At 50.6% G+C, this 20,151-nt stretch overlaps 9 protein-coding genes across 9 annotated transcripts; 3 read left to right on the top strand and 6 right to left on the bottom strand.

Annotated features, from left to right (window-relative positions):
* Positions 1 to 296: 296 nt before the first annotated feature.
* BO88DRAFT_366607 (flavin-containing monooxygenase) lies at positions 297 to 1,786 on the bottom strand (the record flags this gene model as incomplete). The annotated part of the gene is made up of 1 exon (XM_025704043.1): positions 297 to 1,786. The coding sequence occupies one exon, from the start codon at positions 1,784 to 1,786 to the stop codon at positions 329 to 331; it is 1,458 nt and encodes a 485-aa protein (XP_025562213.1). The 3' UTR covers positions 297 to 328.
* A 71-nt stretch (positions 1,787 to 1,857) lies between these two features.
* Positions 1,858 to 3,360, top strand: BO88DRAFT_444201 (lipase/thioesterase family protein; the record flags this gene model as incomplete). The annotated part of the gene is made up of 4 exons (XM_025710086.1): positions 1,858 to 1,901; positions 1,922 to 2,365; positions 2,422 to 2,567; positions 2,639 to 3,360. The coding sequence occupies 4 exons, from the start codon at positions 1,858 to 1,860 to the stop codon at positions 3,358 to 3,360; spliced, it is 1,356 nt and encodes a 451-aa protein (XP_025562212.1).
* Positions 3,361 to 3,698: 338 nt separating this feature from the next.
* BO88DRAFT_389508 (SDR family oxidoreductase) lies at positions 3,699 to 5,098 on the bottom strand (the record flags this gene model as incomplete). The annotated part of the gene is made up of 5 exons (XM_025704915.1): positions 3,699 to 3,981; positions 4,039 to 4,432; positions 4,483 to 4,825; positions 4,928 to 4,960; positions 5,024 to 5,098. 5 exons carry the CDS (start codon positions 5,096 to 5,098, stop codon positions 3,699 to 3,701), a joined length of 1,128 nt encoding a protein of 375 aa, XP_025562211.1.
* Positions 5,099 to 5,364: 266 nt separating this feature from the next.
* BO88DRAFT_463432 (cytochrome P450) lies at positions 5,365 to 7,218 on the top strand. Its single transcript, XM_025711254.1, has 4 exons — positions 5,365 to 5,562; positions 5,617 to 6,032; positions 6,103 to 6,487; positions 6,558 to 7,218. The coding sequence occupies exons 1-4, from the start codon at positions 5,371 to 5,373 to the stop codon at positions 7,170 to 7,172; spliced, it is 1,608 nt and encodes a 535-aa protein (XP_025562210.1). The 5' UTR covers positions 5,365 to 5,370; the 3' UTR covers positions 7,173 to 7,218.
* A 45-nt stretch (positions 7,219 to 7,263) lies between these two features.
* BO88DRAFT_444198 (CobW domain protein) lies at positions 7,264 to 11,261 on the bottom strand (the record flags this gene model as incomplete). The annotated part of the gene is made up of 9 exons (XM_025710085.1): positions 7,264 to 8,107; positions 8,170 to 8,619; positions 8,692 to 9,009; positions 9,059 to 9,147; positions 9,720 to 10,082; positions 10,134 to 10,379; positions 10,443 to 10,616; positions 10,680 to 10,847; positions 10,920 to 11,261. The coding sequence occupies 9 exons, from the start codon at positions 11,259 to 11,261 to the stop codon at positions 7,264 to 7,266; spliced, it is 2,994 nt and encodes a 997-aa protein (XP_025562209.1).
* A 939-nt stretch (positions 11,262 to 12,200) lies between these two features.
* Positions 12,201 to 13,394, bottom strand: BO88DRAFT_405346 (MAPEG family protein). Its single transcript, XM_025706855.1, has 5 exons — positions 13,334 to 13,394; positions 13,209 to 13,286; positions 12,892 to 13,158; positions 12,543 to 12,835; positions 12,201 to 12,454 (listed from the first exon to the last, which is right to left on the bottom strand). The coding sequence occupies exons 3-5, from the start codon at positions 12,894 to 12,896 to the stop codon at positions 12,252 to 12,254; spliced, it is 501 nt and encodes a 166-aa protein (XP_025562208.1). The 5' UTR covers positions 12,897 to 13,158; positions 13,209 to 13,286; positions 13,334 to 13,394; the 3' UTR covers positions 12,201 to 12,251.
* BO88DRAFT_57641 (putative C6 transcription factor) lies at positions 13,081 to 15,808 on the bottom strand. Its single transcript, XM_025712978.1, has 2 exons — positions 14,964 to 15,808; positions 13,081 to 14,911 (listed from the first exon to the last, which is right to left on the bottom strand). Exons 1-2 carry the CDS (start codon positions 15,513 to 15,515, stop codon positions 13,265 to 13,267), a joined length of 2,199 nt encoding a protein of 732 aa, XP_025562207.1. The 5' UTR covers positions 15,516 to 15,808; the 3' UTR covers positions 13,081 to 13,264.
* Positions 15,809 to 18,201: 2,393 nt separating this feature from the next.
* BO88DRAFT_435788 (wax synthase family protein) lies at positions 18,202 to 20,082 on the top strand. Its single transcript, XM_025709525.1, has 3 exons — positions 18,202 to 19,143; positions 19,204 to 19,944; positions 20,028 to 20,082. Exons 1-2 carry the CDS (start codon positions 18,309 to 18,311, stop codon positions 19,644 to 19,646), a joined length of 1,278 nt encoding a protein of 425 aa, XP_025562206.1. The 5' UTR covers positions 18,202 to 18,308; the 3' UTR covers positions 19,647 to 19,944; positions 20,028 to 20,082.
* BO88DRAFT_57635 (uncharacterized protein) lies at positions 19,683 to 20,139 on the bottom strand. The gene has a single exon (XM_025712977.1). The coding sequence runs from the start codon at positions 19,983 to 19,985 to the stop codon at positions 19,719 to 19,721; it is 267 nt and encodes an 88-aa protein (XP_025562205.1). The 5' UTR covers positions 19,986 to 20,139; the 3' UTR covers positions 19,683 to 19,718.
* Positions 20,140 to 20,151: the final 12 nt, after the last annotated feature.

Here is a 20,151-nt window from a genome sequence, read left to right as displayed (position 1 = left end):
TACAATCCGAATGGGATAGAAAAGAATCAATATATAAATGAAATTGCCCGAAGATGAACTTGTTATCTTCACATATGTTGAAAAATAGAAAAGCGGGTCCCTGATATAGTAAATTAGAAATGAAGGAATTATCTTCCTAGGAAGGTGACAATATGTATGACTTGAACAGGAGATGTATCTTGCATTGAAATGTAGTAGTATCTTCGAAATGAATAAAACAAAACGAACAAGGATATATATACGCCAGTCGTAATACATGAACATAAAGCCAATATCAACCAATCACTCCGCCGAACGTCCTCCATGATCTAATCTACTAATCACAGCATCACAACTGCTTCTTTCCCCCCTCAAACACCAACCCATCCAAATCCCCATGTTCCGCAAACCACACATCCTTCAAGTAGTTTCCCCTTGACACCCACGGCCCCCGATCTGCCGCCTTGGGCAACGCCCCCGACGCCCGAGTGATATACGTCGAATTCAAATTCAACAGCGGCCGCTCCTTCAAGCTTCCCGCCTCTCCCGGCTGCAACCGTGGAACAGCCGCCTTCACACCAGCCGCCTCCAAGTGCTTCAACAGCCGACAGATAAACAACGCCGTAGCGTCGGCGCCCAGCGTCCACGACGCATTGGTGTACCCGATCACGAACGCTGCATTGGGCAGATCCTGCATCATCATGCCATGCCAGAGGAACTTGCTGGAGATTTGAATGGGCTCGCCGTCGACAGTGACAGAGGCGCCGCCGGCAATAAGCAATCTCAGTCCTGTGGCTGTGACGATGATGTCCGCGTTGAGGGAGTCACCGGAGGAGAGCTCGACGCCGGATTCAGTGACGGTGGAGATGGTGTCGGTTTTCACGTCGGCGTGGCCGGTGTGCAGGGCGCGGAAGAAGTCGCCGTCCGGGCAGATGCAGAGACGCTGATCCCAGGGGTTGTAGCGGGGTTTGAAATGCGGGGAGTGGGAGACGTGGGCGGGGAGTTGGCTGGAGACGGAGAGACGGAGAAGGAAGCGCGCGACTGTAGGGAAGGTCCGGCAGAAGAGGAAGAAGAGGTGGCCGCTGATGAACCAGGTGATGCGCTGGATGCGGCGCGAGATGGCGGCGGGTAAGATGTAGCTGTACCACGAGCGGCTGCTGTTGGGCAGGGAGAGGATATAGGTTGGGCTGCGCTGCAGCATGGTTACTTGCGCGGCCTTCTCGGCCAGCTTGGGAATCAGAGTGATAGCTGTGGCACCGGAGCCGACGACTACGATCTTCTTGTTGCTGTAGTCAAGGTCTTCCGGCCAGAATTGAGGATGGATGACTTCCCCGGAGAAGCGGGAGAGGTTCGGGATATCGGCTTCGAGAGGTTGTCTGTAGTCGTAGTAGCCGGTGCCAAAGATGACGAACCGTGCAGTCAGGGCGCGTGATTGCCCATCATGATCGACGGCCAGGGACCAGAGCTGGTCGGAGGAGGACCAGTCGGCGCCGAGTAGGCGGTGCTGGTAGCGAATTTTCTTGTCGATGCCAAATTTGCGAGTGGCGCGGTGCATATATGAGCGGATGGAGGAGGCCTCGGCGATGGGGCTGTTACCATCCCAGGGAAACCACGAAAAGCCGAAGGAAAAAAGATCGGAGTCGGAGCGGATGCCGGGATATTTGAAGAAATCCCAGGTGCCGCCAAGAGCATCGCGGGCCTCTAGAATAGTGTAACGATAGTTGGGGAATTGAGATTGAATGCGATATGCCGCGTTGATACCAGAGATGCCGGCACCGACAATAACAACGTCCCAGTCAGTCTCCATGATGGAATAAGAGCGGTATGATGATGGTGGATGATGAAATGAGCGGTCGTACAGGCTACTTATAACGAGGCATGCAGCTCACATGGCCTCGGCTGCAGGTGCAGCGCAATGATGAGTCCGAGGCTATCCTGATAGATCGCAAACCGCCGGCCGTTGGGGCATCAAAAAATGGACCTGGCGATCAGCGGCCAATCGCTCCCAAAACGGAAACCCTTGCGACCCTCACATGCGATTGAACCGAATCGGCCTCTTGGATCTTTTGCAAATCAGACTGAGTGACACAGTGGCCCGTGAAGACTTAAACTCGCTGTCGCACAGCCAGGATGTTGCCATTACTGTAAACAGTACTTGCTACCTTGAGATAGGCATCCAACCCGATATGATTGCTCCCAAAATCTCGCTCTCTTTGGCGGAGAAACTGGACTTGGTGCCAGCTCTTGCGTCAATCACTTTGACAGTTTTCTGGGCTCTCCTAACCTCCCTTTGGCGTTCGGCCGCATATCCCAAGACGCTGGTGCTTCATATTGGCTATGCGGCATTCCGCAAAGCCACGGCCCGCTTGACAGTGGCCCAGATGCAGTATGTTACTCGACCGCAACCAACCCCGACAATGCCCATGTCCACTAACAATGCAGATATGCTCTCCCAACTACGGACCAAAACTACGAACGTTACGTCCGGAAGCACAAGCTACCCTCCAAGACAGTAGACTTGGGTGACGGGGCTCTGGGACATTGGATCGGGGACCCGAAAGCGGACAATATCTTGATTTGGTATCACGGTACATTCATCCCCCTCCTTCCCCCTTCCATCATCCCTTCTCTACAACCTTCACTCACAAAACAAATATAGGAGGCGGCTTCGCCCTCCCCGCCAACAGAGGCTATTTCCAGTTCTTTTTGAACCTCATAACTCATCTGCGGAAATATCACAACAAATCGCTCTCCATCTTCACACTAACCTACACTCTCGCTCCGGGGGCCACTTACCCAACCCAACTCCGCCAAGCAACCTCCGCCCTCCGCCACATCCTGACCACTCACTCCCCTTCCCAGATCCTCCTCGGCGGGGACTCCGCAGGCGGGAATCTCGTCGGTGGAGTCCTCTCCCACCTCGCTCATCCCCACCCTCAGATCGCCCCCATTCCTTGTGAAGGATCCCTCCGCGGAGCCATCATGATCGCTCCCTGGACTAGTCTAGCCTCGGACTACACCGACCAGGAAATTGATTCGCGCGGGGACCTGATTACCCCCGCTGTTGCGGGGCCGTGGGCGCAGGCCTATCTTGGGACCGGGGAACGGGACCATTATACGGATCTGTCGAGCGCGCCGGCGGAGTGGTTTGAGTCTTTCCCCGTGGAGAAGGTGTTGGTTTGTGGTGGCGGGAGGGAGATTCTGTTGCCGGTGATTGAGGGGTTTGTGGAGAAGTTGAGGGAGGGATTCAAGGGGGAGATGGAGTTTTGTGTTGGAGAGGGAGAGGGACATGTGGCGCCGATCTATAATCTGTATATTGGCGAGAAGGAAGAGACGGGGCAGGGGATGAGGGTGAGAGGATGGTTGGGTGAGACTTTGTGATGGCTGCGGGATAGATGTGTATGGCTGGCATGGAGTATATATTGCTGGCAGGGGCGAGTAGCTTTACCGTTTGGGATTAAATTTGTCAATAGTTGAATAGTACATATGCAATGAGACATGAAATTGGTATATTCTGAGATAGGTCAAGACGAGATGCCACGTAGCAGGCAGTATGTGCCTTCAATGAAGTCTGACATATCACATACACTTTAATCAAGTAGCTACACCGTTTCTTTTTCTAACTCCATCAATAAACTCGACTCATGCATTGCATCTTACACAAATCATTATATTAACATTATACATGAATAACCTAAACTCCAAAGTCGTATAAGCCACTATTTACTAACATCATTCTCTTTCTGCCACGCCCTCAACTTGACCAAATCCTTGGACGCCAACCCCCTCGCCGTCTCCTGCAACCACGTCGGCCACGCCCGCACCAAACTAATCCACCACAATGATTCAGGTAAAACAAGCTGTCCACTCTTTCCTGAGATAATCTGCTTCGCGATAGTGCTGCCCACCCTCTCCACCGTCAAAACAGGCTGCTTGAATTCCTTCCCAGCATCTGTGAGCTGCTGAATCATGGGTGTGCGCACCCACAGCGGATGAACCACACTATGCACTATTAGCCCTCTTCCCTGCATCGAATAAACAAAAGAGGAGGAAACTTACCTCGTCTTCACCCCCGTAGTCTTATGCCAATACTTCAACTCCTGCCCCAGCCCCTCATGGAATGCCAACGCACTCGCCTTCGAACAGCTATAATCCACAATCTCTCCGAGCGACATGAAACTAGCCTGACTAGCCACTGTCACCACGTGGCCATGGTTTCGCTCGATCATGGCGGGGAGGAACTCCTTCACGGTGAGAAAGTGCGAAATCGTGTTCACTTCGAAGGTTTGTCTGATCTTGGCCTCCGGTTCGTCGAGGATGGTCGCGTCGTTGGCGACACCTGCATTGTTCACGAGGACTGTGGGATGGCCGTGTTCGCGCCGGATTTGTTCTGCTACGGGGTGCAGTGCAGCGGAGGAGGTGATGTCTGCTTTGTAGAAATGGACGTTGGGTGCTGATTATCATTAGTAGCTGAAGTTTTGTGTTATAGGGAAGGGTGCGTACGGAGTTTGAAGGTGGGTTCACTAATGTCGAGAATGATCACTTTCGCGCCATGCGCGGATAGTTCTGTCATGACTTGCTTGCCGATGCCACTGCATCCGCCGGTTAGGAGGACGAGTTCGCGGGCATTGTCCCATTTCCGGGTGCTGATATTGCTAAGGGATAGCGAGTTGAGGACGCGGTTGGTTTGGCGCAGAGCAGTAAAAGCCAAGATAGCAGCGAGAGCTTTAGGGACCAGTGGGTGCAGCAATGCCTGCTGTGCTGGAGGGGGCAGATTGGCCAGGGCAGTTTGAGTCCATTCGTGGACAACAGGAGGGATGAATGACATGATGGTGGGTATACAATTCTATTGGTGGTGAATTATTCAAGGTACCTTGATCAAGCTAAGATAAGGTAAAAGTGTGGCAGCCCTTGCTATATATCTCTTCTATTGATGGCCGAGGCTCACATGGCTGAAGATTGTGGCATGAAATGCGGCATTCTGTACATTCCACAAACTGAGACTCCCCAAACGGGAAATCGTTGCGATTGATCCGCGGTTAACTTTCGGACAACAACAAATTGCGGAGATGTTGATCCACTGGTTTGCATTGACGCCGATCAACGGTGCCGATCCCATGTGATTTGTTCCTATCCCCCATAAATAAGGTATTGGGGTAGAATATACTCCATACTATCTACTCCGTACTAGCCTATCTGATAATGTTGAGCAATGAGGGGTTAACTAGGGCTGATCATCGGCCCATGGCAACCGAGGCAAGACAGACGCATCTCGGTTGACCCTGGTTAATGTCGATCCTCATACCCTTTTTCCAACTGCAATATTTCTCTCAACATGACTTTCATCTTGGAAGTATTCTTTGCGATGTCTGTCCAACACTGTATCACACCATGGACTCTCTCGTGCTGCTGGCAGCGTCTCTCGTAGAGGGCTACCTGCTTCAACACAGTTTACTCGCCGACTGGGCCTTTCGCAGTGTGACGCTGCTCGCACTGGCAGGCAATCTTATTCTCCGATTTGTCTGGGGGTTCATTATCTATCCATACTGGGTGAATCCATTGCGTCATCTGCCTACCCTACCGGTATACTTTTGTACTCTAGCTTCTCATTGCAATAACAGTCACTAACAGTTCCAGGGCAACCTCAATCATGCGCGCGTCCTCTTCGATGACCCCCGCGGCCGTCTTCCACTGCAATGGATGAAAACCATCCCCAACAATGGCCTCATTCATTTCCGCGACATTCTCAACCGCAGCTTCTTGATCGCCACGAACCACCAGGCCCTGCTGGACATCATGAGCTCCAACACGTATGACTTCGAGAAGCCCTGGCGCACTCGCGAATTTCTAGCACGGATCATTGGCTTCGGGCTGATTCTGTCCGAAGGGAGTGCACATAAGAAGCAGCGTCGGGCCCTGACGCCATCGTTCAACGTGCGGCATATTCGTGCGCTTTATGGGCTGATGTGGGAGAAGACGAGGTTATTGATGGACGAGCTGCAGAAAGAGATGGATGCGAATGAGTCGTGTGTGGAGATGAGTGTTTGGGCGAGGTACACCATCCCTTTTACTTTTTAGCAGCCAACATCCCACCTTCAAAATACAATACTAAGCTTTGAATAGTCGTCTAACACTAGATATCATTGGCCCCGCCGCCATGGGCCGCGACTTTCGTTCGCTCCACAACCCCGAGAACAAAGTCGCCGACAGCTTCCTCGCCATTTTGGAGCCAACCCGCGAGAAGATCGCCTTCTTGGCTGTCAACGTTCTCCTCCCGCAGTGGTTTGCCCGGAAACTGCCATGGCGCATGAACAAGGTCATCGACACAGAGACAGGCTTCCTCCGCGACCTGTGCAAGGACATTGTATCAGAGAAGAGAGCCGCGATGCTCCAGACGAAAGCCACGGCCGCAGAACTGGAAGCGGACATTCTCGGCACGATGATGCTAGGCGGTGACTTTAGTGATGATGAGCTGGTTGATCAGATGCTGACGTTCCTTGCCGCTGGTGTATGTCTTGACCCAACCCCCATACTGATTCTTAAATCTGTGAAGGGCATATATACTAAATAGAAGACAGCACGAAACCACCGCCAGCGCCTTCACCTGGGCCTGCTACCTTCTCACCCTACACCCGACATACCAGCCCCGTCTGCGAGACGAGATCCGCTCCCGTATCCCAACAGGATCGTCACCTATTACCCACGCAGACCTCGAATCCCTGCCCCTACTCAACGGCATCGTCCAGGAGGTCCTCCGCCTGTATCCCACCGTCCCTCTGACTCTGCGTGAATCCATCCGCGACACTACTGTCGCCAATACCGCGATCCCGAAAGGAACGAGGATCCTCCTCTGCCCGTATGCTATTAATCGCAGTCCAGAGTTCTGGGGCGAGGACGCGGATGTGTTCAGGCCAGAGCGATGGGTGGACACGGATAAAGAGGGGAATCAGGTGGTAAATGGACATGGAGGAGCCGGAACTAATTATGCCCAGATAACGTTTTTACATGGACAGAGAGCGTGTATTGGGAAGGACTTTGCTAAAGCGGAGTTGAGGTGTGCGTTGGCGGGAGTGTTGGCGAGGTATGAGGTGGAGATGAAGGATCCAAACCAGGTTATTCATATTGCTGGAGCGGTTACGACGAAGCCGGTTGAGGGGATGCATTTGAGGATGAGGAGGGTGGACAGGTGGTAAATACTTGGGAATTTGGGATGGAGCGTATATAAATTTTATGATTTATGCAAATAGTTACTTTTGTTGATACCAGTATAATCTTAGCAAAGCATCACTTCTTGACCACCGGTCGACTCTTATGCCCCGGTCCATGTGCATGAGAATGCCCATGAGCATGGCCATGGCCATGACCATTCAACAGCTCACTCGCCTTCCTCTTCCCACTCTTCTCCCCCTTCACATCCTCCTCCTCATCTTTGATATCATCATCCTCCAAATCAGGCCAATCCTCCCATCCATCCTCCCAAATCCCCGCCATGATCTCCTGCTTCTCCGCCCTCTTTACCCCGTTCGTCCGCATCACCTTCTCCCATTTCTTCATCTCCTTTTTGTCCAATAGACACTCATCAAGTAGCTTTCTAATCGCCGTCGTGTCAATACCCTCACCAATAAACACAATCTCCTGACGCCTATCGCCCCATTCTCCCTTGAAGTCGTCTTCAATGGACTTGCGCACGTCCGCATCCTCCGGCCATGCTTCGTCAGGTAGTTCGGCGAACCACCCTCCACCACAGCCTAATGTGAGCATAGCGCCGGCTTGACTCCATTCGCCGAATTGGTATGGGCGGGTAGCTAGCCAGAAGAAACCTTTGGAGCGGAGAATGGGGGCGAGGATGGGGTCGGAGCGTTTGTTGGAGAGGATAGTTTCGGGGGCAATGGAGGTGATGTCTTCATCATCATCTTCATCTTCTTCTTCCTCGTCTTCTGTGTTGTCTTCATCTTCATCTTTCATCTCTTCATCATTATCGTCATCTTCCTCCTCATCTTCATCGTCGTCATCATCATCCGCCCCAGCCGCATTTTGCAAGATAATAAATTTGTCATGCAGCAACTTGAACAGCCTGCGCGGATGAAACGGCCGTCTAGCCGTATACACAAAGTTATTTATTCCATACCTGTCCACATTAGCCAACGAACCTAACCACGACACAGAGAATTAGAAAAGGGGCAAACATACTCAACCGTCTCCGGCCTCGGCGCCACCCTCTCCCCATTCCCCGTACTCAACCGACTCATCTCATGCAGACTCCTCAACCAGCCGGCGCCACTCGCCGCCTTAACGAAATCAAACCTCCCCGTGTCCAGAATCTCTCTCACATCAATCTTGGAGTACTTTGCCTCCAAGACCTTCGCAGCAGGATTAAGCAATTTAATCAACGTGTGGATCTTGTCCTTGGCAACCTTATCAACAAGATCAATCTTATTGATGATAATCACATCCGCAAACTCAATCTGATCGACCATCAGATCGGAGATGGTTCTCTCATCTTCCGGGATGACTTCCCCGGAGGTGTATCTATCGGAGAGGAACTCCGCGGTATCGAGGTTCGAGTAGAGATTGAATGCGTCGATGACGGTTACTGTGGTGTCGAGGGTGGTGAGGGTGTGTAGACCGCCTTGTTTGACACTATACATTTCCATCATATTAGCACACATCACTTGTATAATGAAAAGATGATTGGGGAAGGGAGATATATACATATCCTCAATAACCCTCCTCTCCTCCACACTCAACACCTGCTGCTGTCCATCAGCTCCACTCCCATCCCCATCCGCCTCCAACATCGCGGCCCCAAACTCCGCCGTGAACGTCTCAGCCACCTGCATCGGCTCACTAATCCCCGTACTCTCAATAACAACGTACTCGACCCCATCTTGCGATGCAAGTCGTGCTAGCTCGGCGAGTAAATCCCCGCGAAGAGTGCAGCATATACAGCCGTTTTGCAGCTGGATGAGGGATTCCTTTGTGTGAGAGACGGTGTGGTGGTGTTTAATTAAGGTTGCGTCGATGTTGAGACTATCTCTTTCGTTAGATGATGTGGTAGACAAGGGGATGGGTAATATACCTGCTCATGTCATTGACTATGACTGCGATGCGGAGGCCATGGTCAGGCGAGAGGAGGATATGTTCGAGGAGGGTGGTTTTGCCGCTTCCCTATTTAGTGGCCATTATATTAGTTTTCTGTGAATTTAAGAACGAAGGGAGGTGGGAGAAGTACTAAGAATCCAGAAAGGAGAGTAACAGGCAACTTTCTCCTCTTGAGTGTAGGAGATGGGCTCTCCAATGCATTGTTGGGGATTGCTGGGTGGAGGGATTCTTTGCCGGAGTCGATCATTTTCTTGAATTCTTTGTTACTTTCTGAGAAAATGAGAAGAATCAGAATCAGATGGAGGTTTAGAGTAATATTGTCTGCTTCATATGTGTTATATACTTGTCACCCCCAAGGTGTATATACTAAATGTGTACTACTTAGGGTTGGTTAGTTTCATCGACTTTGTGATTGGTTTGCACCCAAGGTCCTCTTGTCTACAAGGTAGTACTAGTAGATATTATGGTTTACCAAGGTACTCAATGTCGTACCACATTGCATGCTTTACTAATAAGAGGAATGTAATGAGTAAATAAACTTATTTCTATTTGTTTTACTACCATATGTGACGTATTCATCAACGGTAGACCCTAATGGACCACCCCAGTATCTACCGCGTAACACTATCATCACTCACACAATCCACCCCAATTCCACCCTGGATATCATCACACACAATCTCCGCAGTTCCCTTGGGGCTCGTTATATTGACATTTGACAGGGTAATGTTCGTGCACACCGCATCTGGCGAACAGACCAGATCCGCCACAATCTTGCCATCTTTACCCGAGGAAGAACCCCAAATATTCTCAAACAAGATGTTGGTAATGTTCACAGCAGACGGGTACTCGGCACATTCTGTAGCGTTGATATCAAAGTAGCACTGGTCCAACACGATCGGCGCATCCGTGTTCTGGATCTGGATGTTCTTGTACGTGACGTTGTTGATGCGGCCGTAGCCGACGTCTTGGCCGGCCCAGGCCTTGAGACGGGCGCCGTTCTATTTCACATCAGTCTTGTAAAATGGGTCAGTGGGCGACGAGAGACGTACCTGTCCATTCAGCAACGTCACATTCTCAATGTACACGTTCTCAATGATATCCATCTCACCAGCGTACTGGCCAATACTACCCATACTCACGCCGTGCGTGTTGTTGCACCACATGTTCTGGACGAAGATGTTGGTCGTGTTCGGCTTCGGCGAGAAGCAGTCATCTCCGACATCGATGCGCATATTGGTGAAACTGACACCGTCGACTTCGAGAGAGTCCATACCGTCGGTGTTGGCGGGGTCGGACTGTCATCAGTTAGCATTGATACCATTGGAATCAAACTAGACGCCAGAGGAGATAGAACGGACCGAAGCATTAGTCGAAAACGCATGAATGTACACATTATCAAACGAGACATCATTAGTGCGAACGAAAAAGTTCGTCCAGCACGGCGAGTTCAGCTGCGTGATGCCCTCGACCGAGACGCGGGTTGCGTTATCGGTGAGGAAGAGGATGGGGCGGTAGAATGTGTTGTCCGAGTCCTATTATTATTGTCATTATCAGCATATTCGTTCCTTGCAGGAATGTATGTGGATGTGGCATACCAAAATTTGCTTTCCAGCAAACTCATCATACCATTTCTGCCCATTGCCGTTCAGCACACCACTCCCGAAGATCTTGATGTCCTGACCACCCCAGCGCCAGAAGGTGATGGATTTCTGGAAGTCGTAGTAGAAGTTGTTGGCCTGCCAGTAGGTGATGTTGTTTGTGAACTAAGCGGTAGCAACAATATCAGTATCATGTTTCCTAAACCATTACCGAAGAAGGTGAAAGGAGGGATATACCTGAATCTCCCCTTCAAGCTGCACCTCAATATTATCCAAGAAGGTCAAATCCAACTTCTTCCCGATCACATAGGTCTCCCCCCGCTTCAACAATAACCGACCACCATGGTTCGCCTGCTTCAAGCCCCAGAGGAAGTCACTGGACACATCGTCCAGTTCATTCCTTGAGGGCCGAATAGTAACTGTCTCACGGTCTGGATACTTAGGATATTGAGCTCCAATGGCATGTAGATGTGCTTTGTTAGTCGCGGGGATGATTTGTGCGCCGGGGATGAGGGGAGATCTGGGGACGGAGACGCCGAAAGCGGCGGTGAGGAAGAGGGTTAAGGGGAGGAGGTGCATTTTGCAGGCCAATTTCTTTCTGCCGCTTGTTTTTATTTTGGTCTGGGTGAAAACAAACAGGCATTGATCGTCTATTATATATGAATTCTCTATAGGGGTCTATCTGTATGTACCCCAGATACTAACGATCGATAACATCATAGCAATCTCGATAATCTGGGGAAGAATTGGGGTAAACCCCACGGGGAAACCAGGGAGAACAATTTCCCACCTGTCATGGTGATCTTGGCTGGTGCACGGGGCCGGCCTGTGCTGGCACAATTTCCCCGGATTGTCTGTGAGGCAGCTGGTGGAATTTCCCACCAATCGAGGGTGACTCACGGTGATTTAGGTATAGGTGAGAAATGGGGTGATGTGTTGGATGTTGTGGAGAGACAAGCGAGTTGTGGGGATATTAACTGAACATGGTATACTAGAATATGTAGAGTGAACTGGAAATGTTGTTTTTGGGGGTTTGCTGGTGGGATGATATCCTCCGTGGTGTAGGTATTCGCATAGAGGATTGCCGTAGTACAGAATAGCATGACTCAACTGTTCTGACAGCACAACTGTAATCCATATATTATTGCAGGAATAACTGGTTTAGATTCTCACTAATATCTTTATTTCATCATAACCATTGTAGTGCGTACCTGCCTGTCAAACAGCTCAGTGGATGATGCACATATCTTCTATACAATTATCCACAATAACCTAACTAATGAAATAATCAAACAACGTTAATAAGCAACCATAACACAACTCCCAGCCTTATGCATACCCATTTCAAATCTAAAAGTATACTACAAATTCCAATAAAACTCATAAATCAGCTCCCCCAAAAAACAAGTCTACCTCGGTCCAAACATGCATCTCCCCACTAAACCCCCGCAGATCATTCCCAACAGGCGATCCCAATCTCCGACTTATCCCCACACACACATCCACCCCCATCATCCATCCATCATTCCCATCCCAAAATCAGAAAAACCTCACAATCCAGACAACTAATCAATTCAATTTCCTCCCTCCCAACACCAAAGCAGTAATACAACTGATATTCCCAGACCACCACAACACCGACCGCGAAAAGCTCAACGTCTCCGATTCAATAAACACATATGCAAGTCCAAACAGGATCCTGGATATCGTGTACCATGCCCCGATACCGTTGATCACGTCGTTGGGGAGGCCTGTGTGCAATGCTACTACCACTATATTTCCCCAGATACATAATTAGCGGTTGATCTATGATGCCAAAGAGAAACATTGGGAGTTGGGATAATGGGTATGGTCACGCACCAGCCGCCACGAATAACGGAAAGCCCTCGACGGCATTGGCATGCGCTGCCTCCTGCCGCTTGAGTCGATCCAACTGTCTGCGGGAGATCTTCCCCGCTTGCACGGCTGCCTCGCCGTAGACTTTCAGGTCATCTCTGGGAGCGACGTTATGGTCGATTCGGAGGAGACGTTTCGCAGGCCGGGTGCTGAGGATGCCGTAGGCGTAGAACCAGTTGAAGAGGAGATAGGGGATAGCGCGGTTGGGAAGGTCGAGGCCTTCTGGGGCTGTGAGGCCGAGGATTGTGAGGAGGGAACTAATATTGGTCATTTAGTAGGATGTACTGTAGTGTAAAGTGACGGGGTGACTTACGACATGGTTGTGGTGCTTAGTTGGGAGATGTTCGTGCTGTTGAGATGGGAGAGATTATATACTAACTATATCTATGGAATGATCGGCAGTCATATCGTACATCATAGCCTGTCGGCTTCACATGAAACTTTTATCCTTGATCGCAATAATTCGCTGTCCCAACGCCTCGGTACTACCAACCCTTATCTACAATAGCGCCAGAAAGTCCTGATCCCACATATCGGGGATCGCAAAGTCGTTGAGGTCAAATAGTGTCCCGAATTCAGACTGCGTCCATTAGCATTATCTCCATCATATGGTCAAACAAGAAAACTTACCGTATCTAACCCATACGACGCAGGGTCGAATTGCATTTCCGGCGTCGTCGCGAGATTCAACGATGGTGTAGAAACCGGCTACATCTGTTAGCAGATATCAATAAAAACACGAACTGTACACCTACTGTCGACGTAGCCTTGGCTCGGACCGTCTCCCAACTTGCTCCCTGCAACATCTGCTCGCTCATCTGCATACATTGCATTGCAGCCTGCTCCAATGCCTTCTGCGGATCTTCCCCTCGGAGTCGCGCCTTCACCGATGACAAAGCGAGCGTCGGAAAAAAGAAAGCCTTCCCTCCCTTGCCGTTTGGCGTGATTCGGCTTCCAAATGTTTCAATCGTTCGCTCGACTGCCCCAATCATGACCTCCTGCTGCGACCGTACCAAATCATTCAACGATGTCAACGCGCTGGACTGCATTGTCGATGTGTTCTGTGTGTTGAACTCGCCTGCCTGCAGGTACAGTTCAACGCATACTGTCAAAGCAGCGTGCAAGAATTCATCGCGGAACATTCCTCCGCTCAGTTGCCCCAGATGCGGGCTCACCTGCGAGCTCGTCGGGGGCTCGTGGTGAGAGAGGATCTCCAATGCGGACTCAAGGCAGACCTTCCGCGAGTAAGAGAATTTGGGCGACCGGATAATGCTCAACGCAAAAGGCCGATTCAGAACCAAAATCGACCGCCGCAACAGGAATACCAACATTGACTGCGCGAATGACGGGCCCGGTCCGGCCTTTCGGAAGATCTCCAAGCCGAAGTGCATGAGTTGGATCAGCTCTTCGCTCAGCCGCAAGGCCTCATCATATGATATCGTAAGTTTCAGACTGTTAATGGCTTTGGCGATGCGGATTCGCAGGGGCAGCGACTGCATAAGCAAAACCTGAAAGGTGCTTTGTGTGTATACCCCTATATCTTTGGGAACGGGGTCATCGACCATATTTTCCGTCAGCTGGGAATCGTCCAGGTTAGAGGGCGCCTCGCAATCGTATTCGTCCAGGTCGATCGTGGGCGGCATACCGCCATCCAAGGACGACTGCAAGTCAAGCTCCAAAATGGTTGCCCACAGCCGCCGACGCATCTCGGCCCAGAATTTGGTCATCTTACCAAATCGATGAGGATCACGATGCAGTCCCATGGTCATGGCAGTCCGTATGAGCGAGCCCGAGGAAATCCACACAATGTCCCCGTCAATAGCATCGGCCTGCCGTGCAATCATCAATAGACACTCGATTTGCAAAATGTTGAAATCGATGGTCGAGCTGACCATCGTGAATGCAATCCACGACCGAACACCGGCAATCCATTCAGCGGCTGCCTGATACACCCTGCTCTCCCCATTGATCTTAGTGTTCGGGCTCAAAAAACAGCAACTGGCTGCCATCAATGCCAGAAGCTTCGCCACAAAAGACGGTTCTTTCGGCTGCACTCCCGACCAGAAGTTTTCGTACTGCTCCAGGAAGGTTGGGATATGCAAAATACGGTGTGTCGTCTCAAATGTGGTCAGATACAAGTTGAGTAGTTCGTCAGCAACTTGTCGAGGCGGAATCATCTCCTCAAGCGAGGGAGACTTTTGTTGATAGGCACGCTGGTGCTCCTGTCGCTCTCGAGCCCATATCTCCCCCTTGAAGTTCTTGAACTTCTTGTAATCGGGGATTCTCTTCATCGTACTGCGGCGGCCCCGCATGAATTTGCCAACATCATCAAACTGCGGACATTAGCACCATCCACGAATCAGCCATGGCGCAACACACACTTACAAAAGACAAAGAGACGGACGCATGGCTCCGTCCAACGAATCGCGTGCGGATTTTCTTCCCCCGAAAACAACACCGATCGGGAAGATCTTTCACATTGTCAATGAGATTCTGCGACTCCGGACCCGAACGATGCCCGATGTCTACCGAGTCACCACCCAGACTTTCTGGGGTGTGCATCGACCCAGTTTTGGAGAGAGCGCTTTCCAGGAACTGGATGCGACTGCGCAGTTCGTGCAACTCATCTGACCGTGCTTTGGGCTTGGTGACCCTGTTGGTGGACTGGTGCTTGGAATCGAAGACGTAGAGGCCCCCGTGCGCTGGACTGGCTCGACTGCTGGAGACACGCACGCGTTCTGGCGGGGTGCGGGAAGCGCTCCCCGACCCCGGCGCCTGAGGGCCAACGTAGATGCATTGATCTGGTGTTTTGGACTTCGTGCATTGCCCACATGGCAGAGAGCGGTCGCATTTTAACTTGCGACGCCTGCAAATGGTACAAGATAGGGGTGGTCTGCGCCGTCGCGGCGGAGACTTTGGTGAGTGGTCTTCGTCCATGGCCTTGGTGGATAGAGCGACGTTCTTGTTTGAAGGCGATGATGTGACTGATAGTGGTGGGTTGGACCGACCGTGCCAAGTCACCTGATGCAGTTCTACCGGTGGTGGAGTGTCGTGAAGTTGAAGATGAAGCGGAGGGCAGCGACCGGCAACATCAAAGTCTTATCTGATCTGTGAGCTTACGGCCGAGCCCCACGGGCTTCGCTGCCTAATTTAGTTCAGGAGGAAGGTGTGGTCATTCAGGGAGCGTGACACTTGGTGGGCTTTAGTGGTTAGTGGCAGCCTGGGGGTACTTTTGATTCTTAGTAGTATCTAGTTAGTCGATGGTTTAGTCGGCCTCTTTCAGGAGTCATCCGGGATTACGCATCGGACTTTCTTGATTTGGATGTCCGAGTAATCGGAGTTACGCTTTTGGACTAGCATATATGACATAAGCAAGTTTGTCAATGATCCACAACATCAAAAGGCAATGAACTAGGGGGAACTTTGCTTGTCGAGAAGCCATCCCGGGCAGTGCCTTTATATATGGATTGATACAAGTCAAGTTCTATTTATACTGTATCTAGCATATAGAAGGGCGTCTCTTCTGGTAAAAATAGTGGAGGGAACGGCAAGCATGACAACATCAGATGCCGGCTCTAGCTGAATCTGGTCTAGCTCCATTTCCCATAAGGCTGAACGCGCCCAAGTGCTTGTATCTCACGCTCTTTTCCCACAGATTAATAGTAAATCAATTAGGATCGAAACAAGAGACGAAACTGGATTTCAGGCATTGACTGGCACAGCGTCATCCCCATCACAGGGCATCAAACTTGTCCTCCTGGCTATAGAAGCGTCGATGGATTCCTTGAACAATGGAGCTGCTAATCTAAAACAATCTGGTTCATCTCGGCCTTCGGGCCTAGCTAACCCCGAGCATAATCAATACTCTAAGAATAGTCCTGGGATTTTCTGCACTGGTCTTATCTGGGTGCTGTGCCTAAAAATTAATATTTCACGACGTATCAGACTCGTGCTGGTGTCCTCTCCTATCAAAGTCATCCATTCCGGAGCAAGACCACGTAGATACGCCATATATAATGGGAGAACAGCGATGGGATTTTGAACAGCTTCCATGTGAAAGAATATCCTCCATTTCAGGAGTGGGGACCGACTAGCCTCTTGATGTTAGCTTGGCGATCCGGTTTCAACGTAGCATGTTTCTTACGTGATAGTCTGAGCCCACCTGTCGAACATCTTGTCCACTTCCATGCTCCCTTCCACTCTATTGCCGACAAGTTCCGACCACTTCATTCTTATCACCATATTGACTTGATCTGTTCCTTCCATCCGCAAGACTCTGTCGGCTCCTAAGCAGGACTACAATTTGCTATGTCTTTTACAAAAGACCACTAAAGGAACAGTAACTGAATCAAACCCCTAAACAGGTCTGGCTTCTCCTAGAATCAGAATAGGGCCTAGTGTAGGTATGAAACCCTGTCGGTACTTAGTAGTATACCAGAGTAAGTGTCTAAGCCGCCCATGAAAGAAGCGGATGGTGACGAGGGCATGGGTAGTCAGTCCTACTGATCGTGCCCCCTTCTACCTACCCCCCTGCTTGTTCTTTCATATGCCTCTCATCAACCTCCTCCGAGCTAGCATCAAATAGGATCTTGAAGCAAACTGGTACCAACGAGCACCGCTATCTTCTAGCCATACCCTGAGTCCGTGAGGTACTCTATCGAGCCTAATATCTCCTTTGCGAATGAGATCAGCTGCCCAACTCTGTCCAAGCAGCCACCATGTCGTGCACGATAGTGCAATCCCGAGCGTCTGATAGATGCGCGTTCCATGGGGGCGTTGTTCGCATTTTTACGCCTGGCCTGCTCTCACTTCGTGTTCCGCTCTGTGGGTCAGAACTCAGCTGATCGGTGTAAAACACTTCGTCTCTAACCTTTCTGATATGCTTTCAGCATTTCTGTTATATCGCCTTTGACATTGTCAAGTGGTTCCCATGTTACCTCTCCATTCTTCCAGCGAATCAACATATCGTCTGCTTTGATCAGATGTATACGGTCTACCTCGTATTCTTCCTGGCCGTCTACCATTACTGGCGGCGCGTGAGCAATATCTGGTTAATATTTACCATACTCATCATTGTGCGCTTGCTCTAAGTGGGCTATGCTAACAACGAGATGAGTCGTCCAGTCAGGTGGCAGGTGCAGCTTAATAATATTATAGAGGCCGTAAAGGTAGATTATCATAGGGCTACGAAAATTTAGGCAGTGCAAAATGAGCAAAAAATGCAAGACAGCGAGACAATACCATGTCGCCTGCGCACTGCAGCTTGAAGAATGGTCATTCAAAACAGTCAGCCCTGGCATTCGCGCTAATCCACGGAGTTTCTCGCCAATTGTCACCGGCCGGGAACAGGCGGATTTGAAAGCCGACTTCGTTGGAGAGGGGTATAACTGCCTCGTGCGCAACATTATGAGAGTCCCACTATTTCCGAGGCACAGTTCATCGCTCCCCATCACGATGATCTGGCACACAGTCCAACAAGTTGTCCGATATCCCCGAAAGTGGGAAACCGGAGTGGATATCAGATTCCGATACCGCTGATTAATGCGGGCCCGCGCGGATGATCAGCCGCGCCAAAAGACACCCAATCGCCGCCACTCCAACCATGTTATTTGAATACCTTCAACACCTCTTCACCTCAGCTTAGATTGCGTTGCTTTATTTTCCTTGACTTTTCCGCATGCGGGTGCTATCTCCTGGAGTTTCCGCTCTGAAACTCACCTTTTCCGCAACATGTACACCCTGCCGGTCTTGCTTGCGGCCTTATTTCTACATGTCAAGTTCCCCTTGCTTCCGGGTCTGAGAGACACCCTCTATGGCATCATCGTCCTCAGCGCCTGCTGCGCCATTTTCTACCCGCCCGACACCAGGGACTTTATAAGATATACCAATGCATTTCTCTCTACCTCCTTTGTCATTCGCGCTGTGGAGCTCCTCCTGGTCCATGATCTGAGTCACTTGAAGCGCCTACAAAGAGTGTCTTACCTATCCTCTTCACCCGTATATACCTGGGAACCCATATCTCCCACGCTAGGGTGGAAGCGTTTTGTTCAAATCTGCGATCTAATCATCAACCCGCGCGCTGTGGGTTGGAGCTACGGCTCTCCCAAGTACCAGCCTCCCGTCCGGAAGCTCGAAGCTGTCCCGGACGGCGCAAATGGGTGCGTTCCTAAACGCGAGGACATCGTCCTGGTGGCAGATGACGACCGCTTCTCGTTCTTGAGAGGCAAGGTCGTCCGGGCTCTGGTAGCCTACTTTATCATCGACTCGTATCAGTCAGCTATTGGACGGAACTACCCCAGCGTCAGCAACTTCGTAGAAACATTCCTGACCAATGTGCTGAAAATCCACGCATCCCCTGCCACAACTGAAGGCGTGATCCGGTTGTTCATCCTCCCGCCAGTACACTGGATGGCCTCTTACGCCTTCGTAGACGGAATCCACGCCGCCACCGGCGTAATTTCCGTCGGTGTGCTTCGGATCATCTCTCCACAGCTCGCAGCGGAACCATGGATGTATCCCCCTGTCTTCGGGGCGATCCGATACATGTTTACCTTTAGCCTACGAGGCAAGTCACCTACCCCCCTTACCTTTCCAAGGACAGCAGAATAATAAAGTAACAATCCAGACATTTGGGGCAAAATGTGGCACGACCTCTGCCGTCGCCCATTCCTGGCCCTCTCCCTCTCCCTCATCCCGGACTCATGGCCCCTAGGCCTCAGACGCCTTCTCGTCGTCTGCCTCTCCTTCATGGTATCTGGCGTCGTTCACGCAGCAGGGACCTACGCCGTCTCGAAGGACTGGTTCGCTGCGTCCATGATGATGTTCTTCTTCTGCGTTCTGCCAGCATGTGTGGTCGTGCAGCAGATCATTTCCGATCAGATTCTGCCGCGTGTCCTTCCCGCGAAGAGTAACATCTCTCGAGTCGTTATCTGGCTTGTGGATGCGGCGTTCGTGGCCGCGTGGGGCTATTATACTAGTCCGTGGTTTTTGAATTATAGTAAGCTGCCGGAGGCGATTGAATCCATTCCGATGCCGGTTAGTTTCTGGGGGGTGGTGCTTGGGGCTTAGGTTTGGTTTCGTATTGGTGGTTGTTATATAGTATAGACTATGTCTTCACTACAGGGGGGGAAGGGTGTTATGTTATGTGGGTTGGTGAACGTTTCTTGATTTGTTGTTTCCTTGTTTTGGCATAGCGATATGATACCATCTTATAAATTGGTTTTTTATAGGGTTTGGATAGATTATTGATAGGATTTCGGTTGCTAGCGAGGATCCGAATACGAATACCATAGTGTATGTCCAGCTGGGACTACTGATCCAACAATAACGGGCATTATATAGTGCTATGTTCAGGTCGGCCATCATGGTAAGTAACTGCCACGCTACAAGTCCCCAAAGTATGGCCATATTTGTACAGATTTTGGCATGAATTAATCGTTACTGCTACAGGTACAAATGATTCATCATATCCCCTCACTCAGCAATGATACTAGTGAAACATCCGAAAGCCAAACCTACATGAAGGGATTGTCGCATAGCTGTTAAGGAAGGAAACCACGTAGCAACGCAAGTA

Source organism: Aspergillus vadensis, assembly GCF_003184925.1.
Source record: "Aspergillus vadensis CBS 113365 unplaced genomic scaffold BO88scaffold_13, whole genome shotgun sequence".
NCBI classification, from domain to species: Eukaryota; Fungi; Ascomycota; class Eurotiomycetes; order Eurotiales; family Aspergillaceae; genus Aspergillus; species Aspergillus vadensis.
Note: the sequence above shows the minus strand (reverse complement) of the source record. Positions and strands in the feature narration are given on the sequence as shown.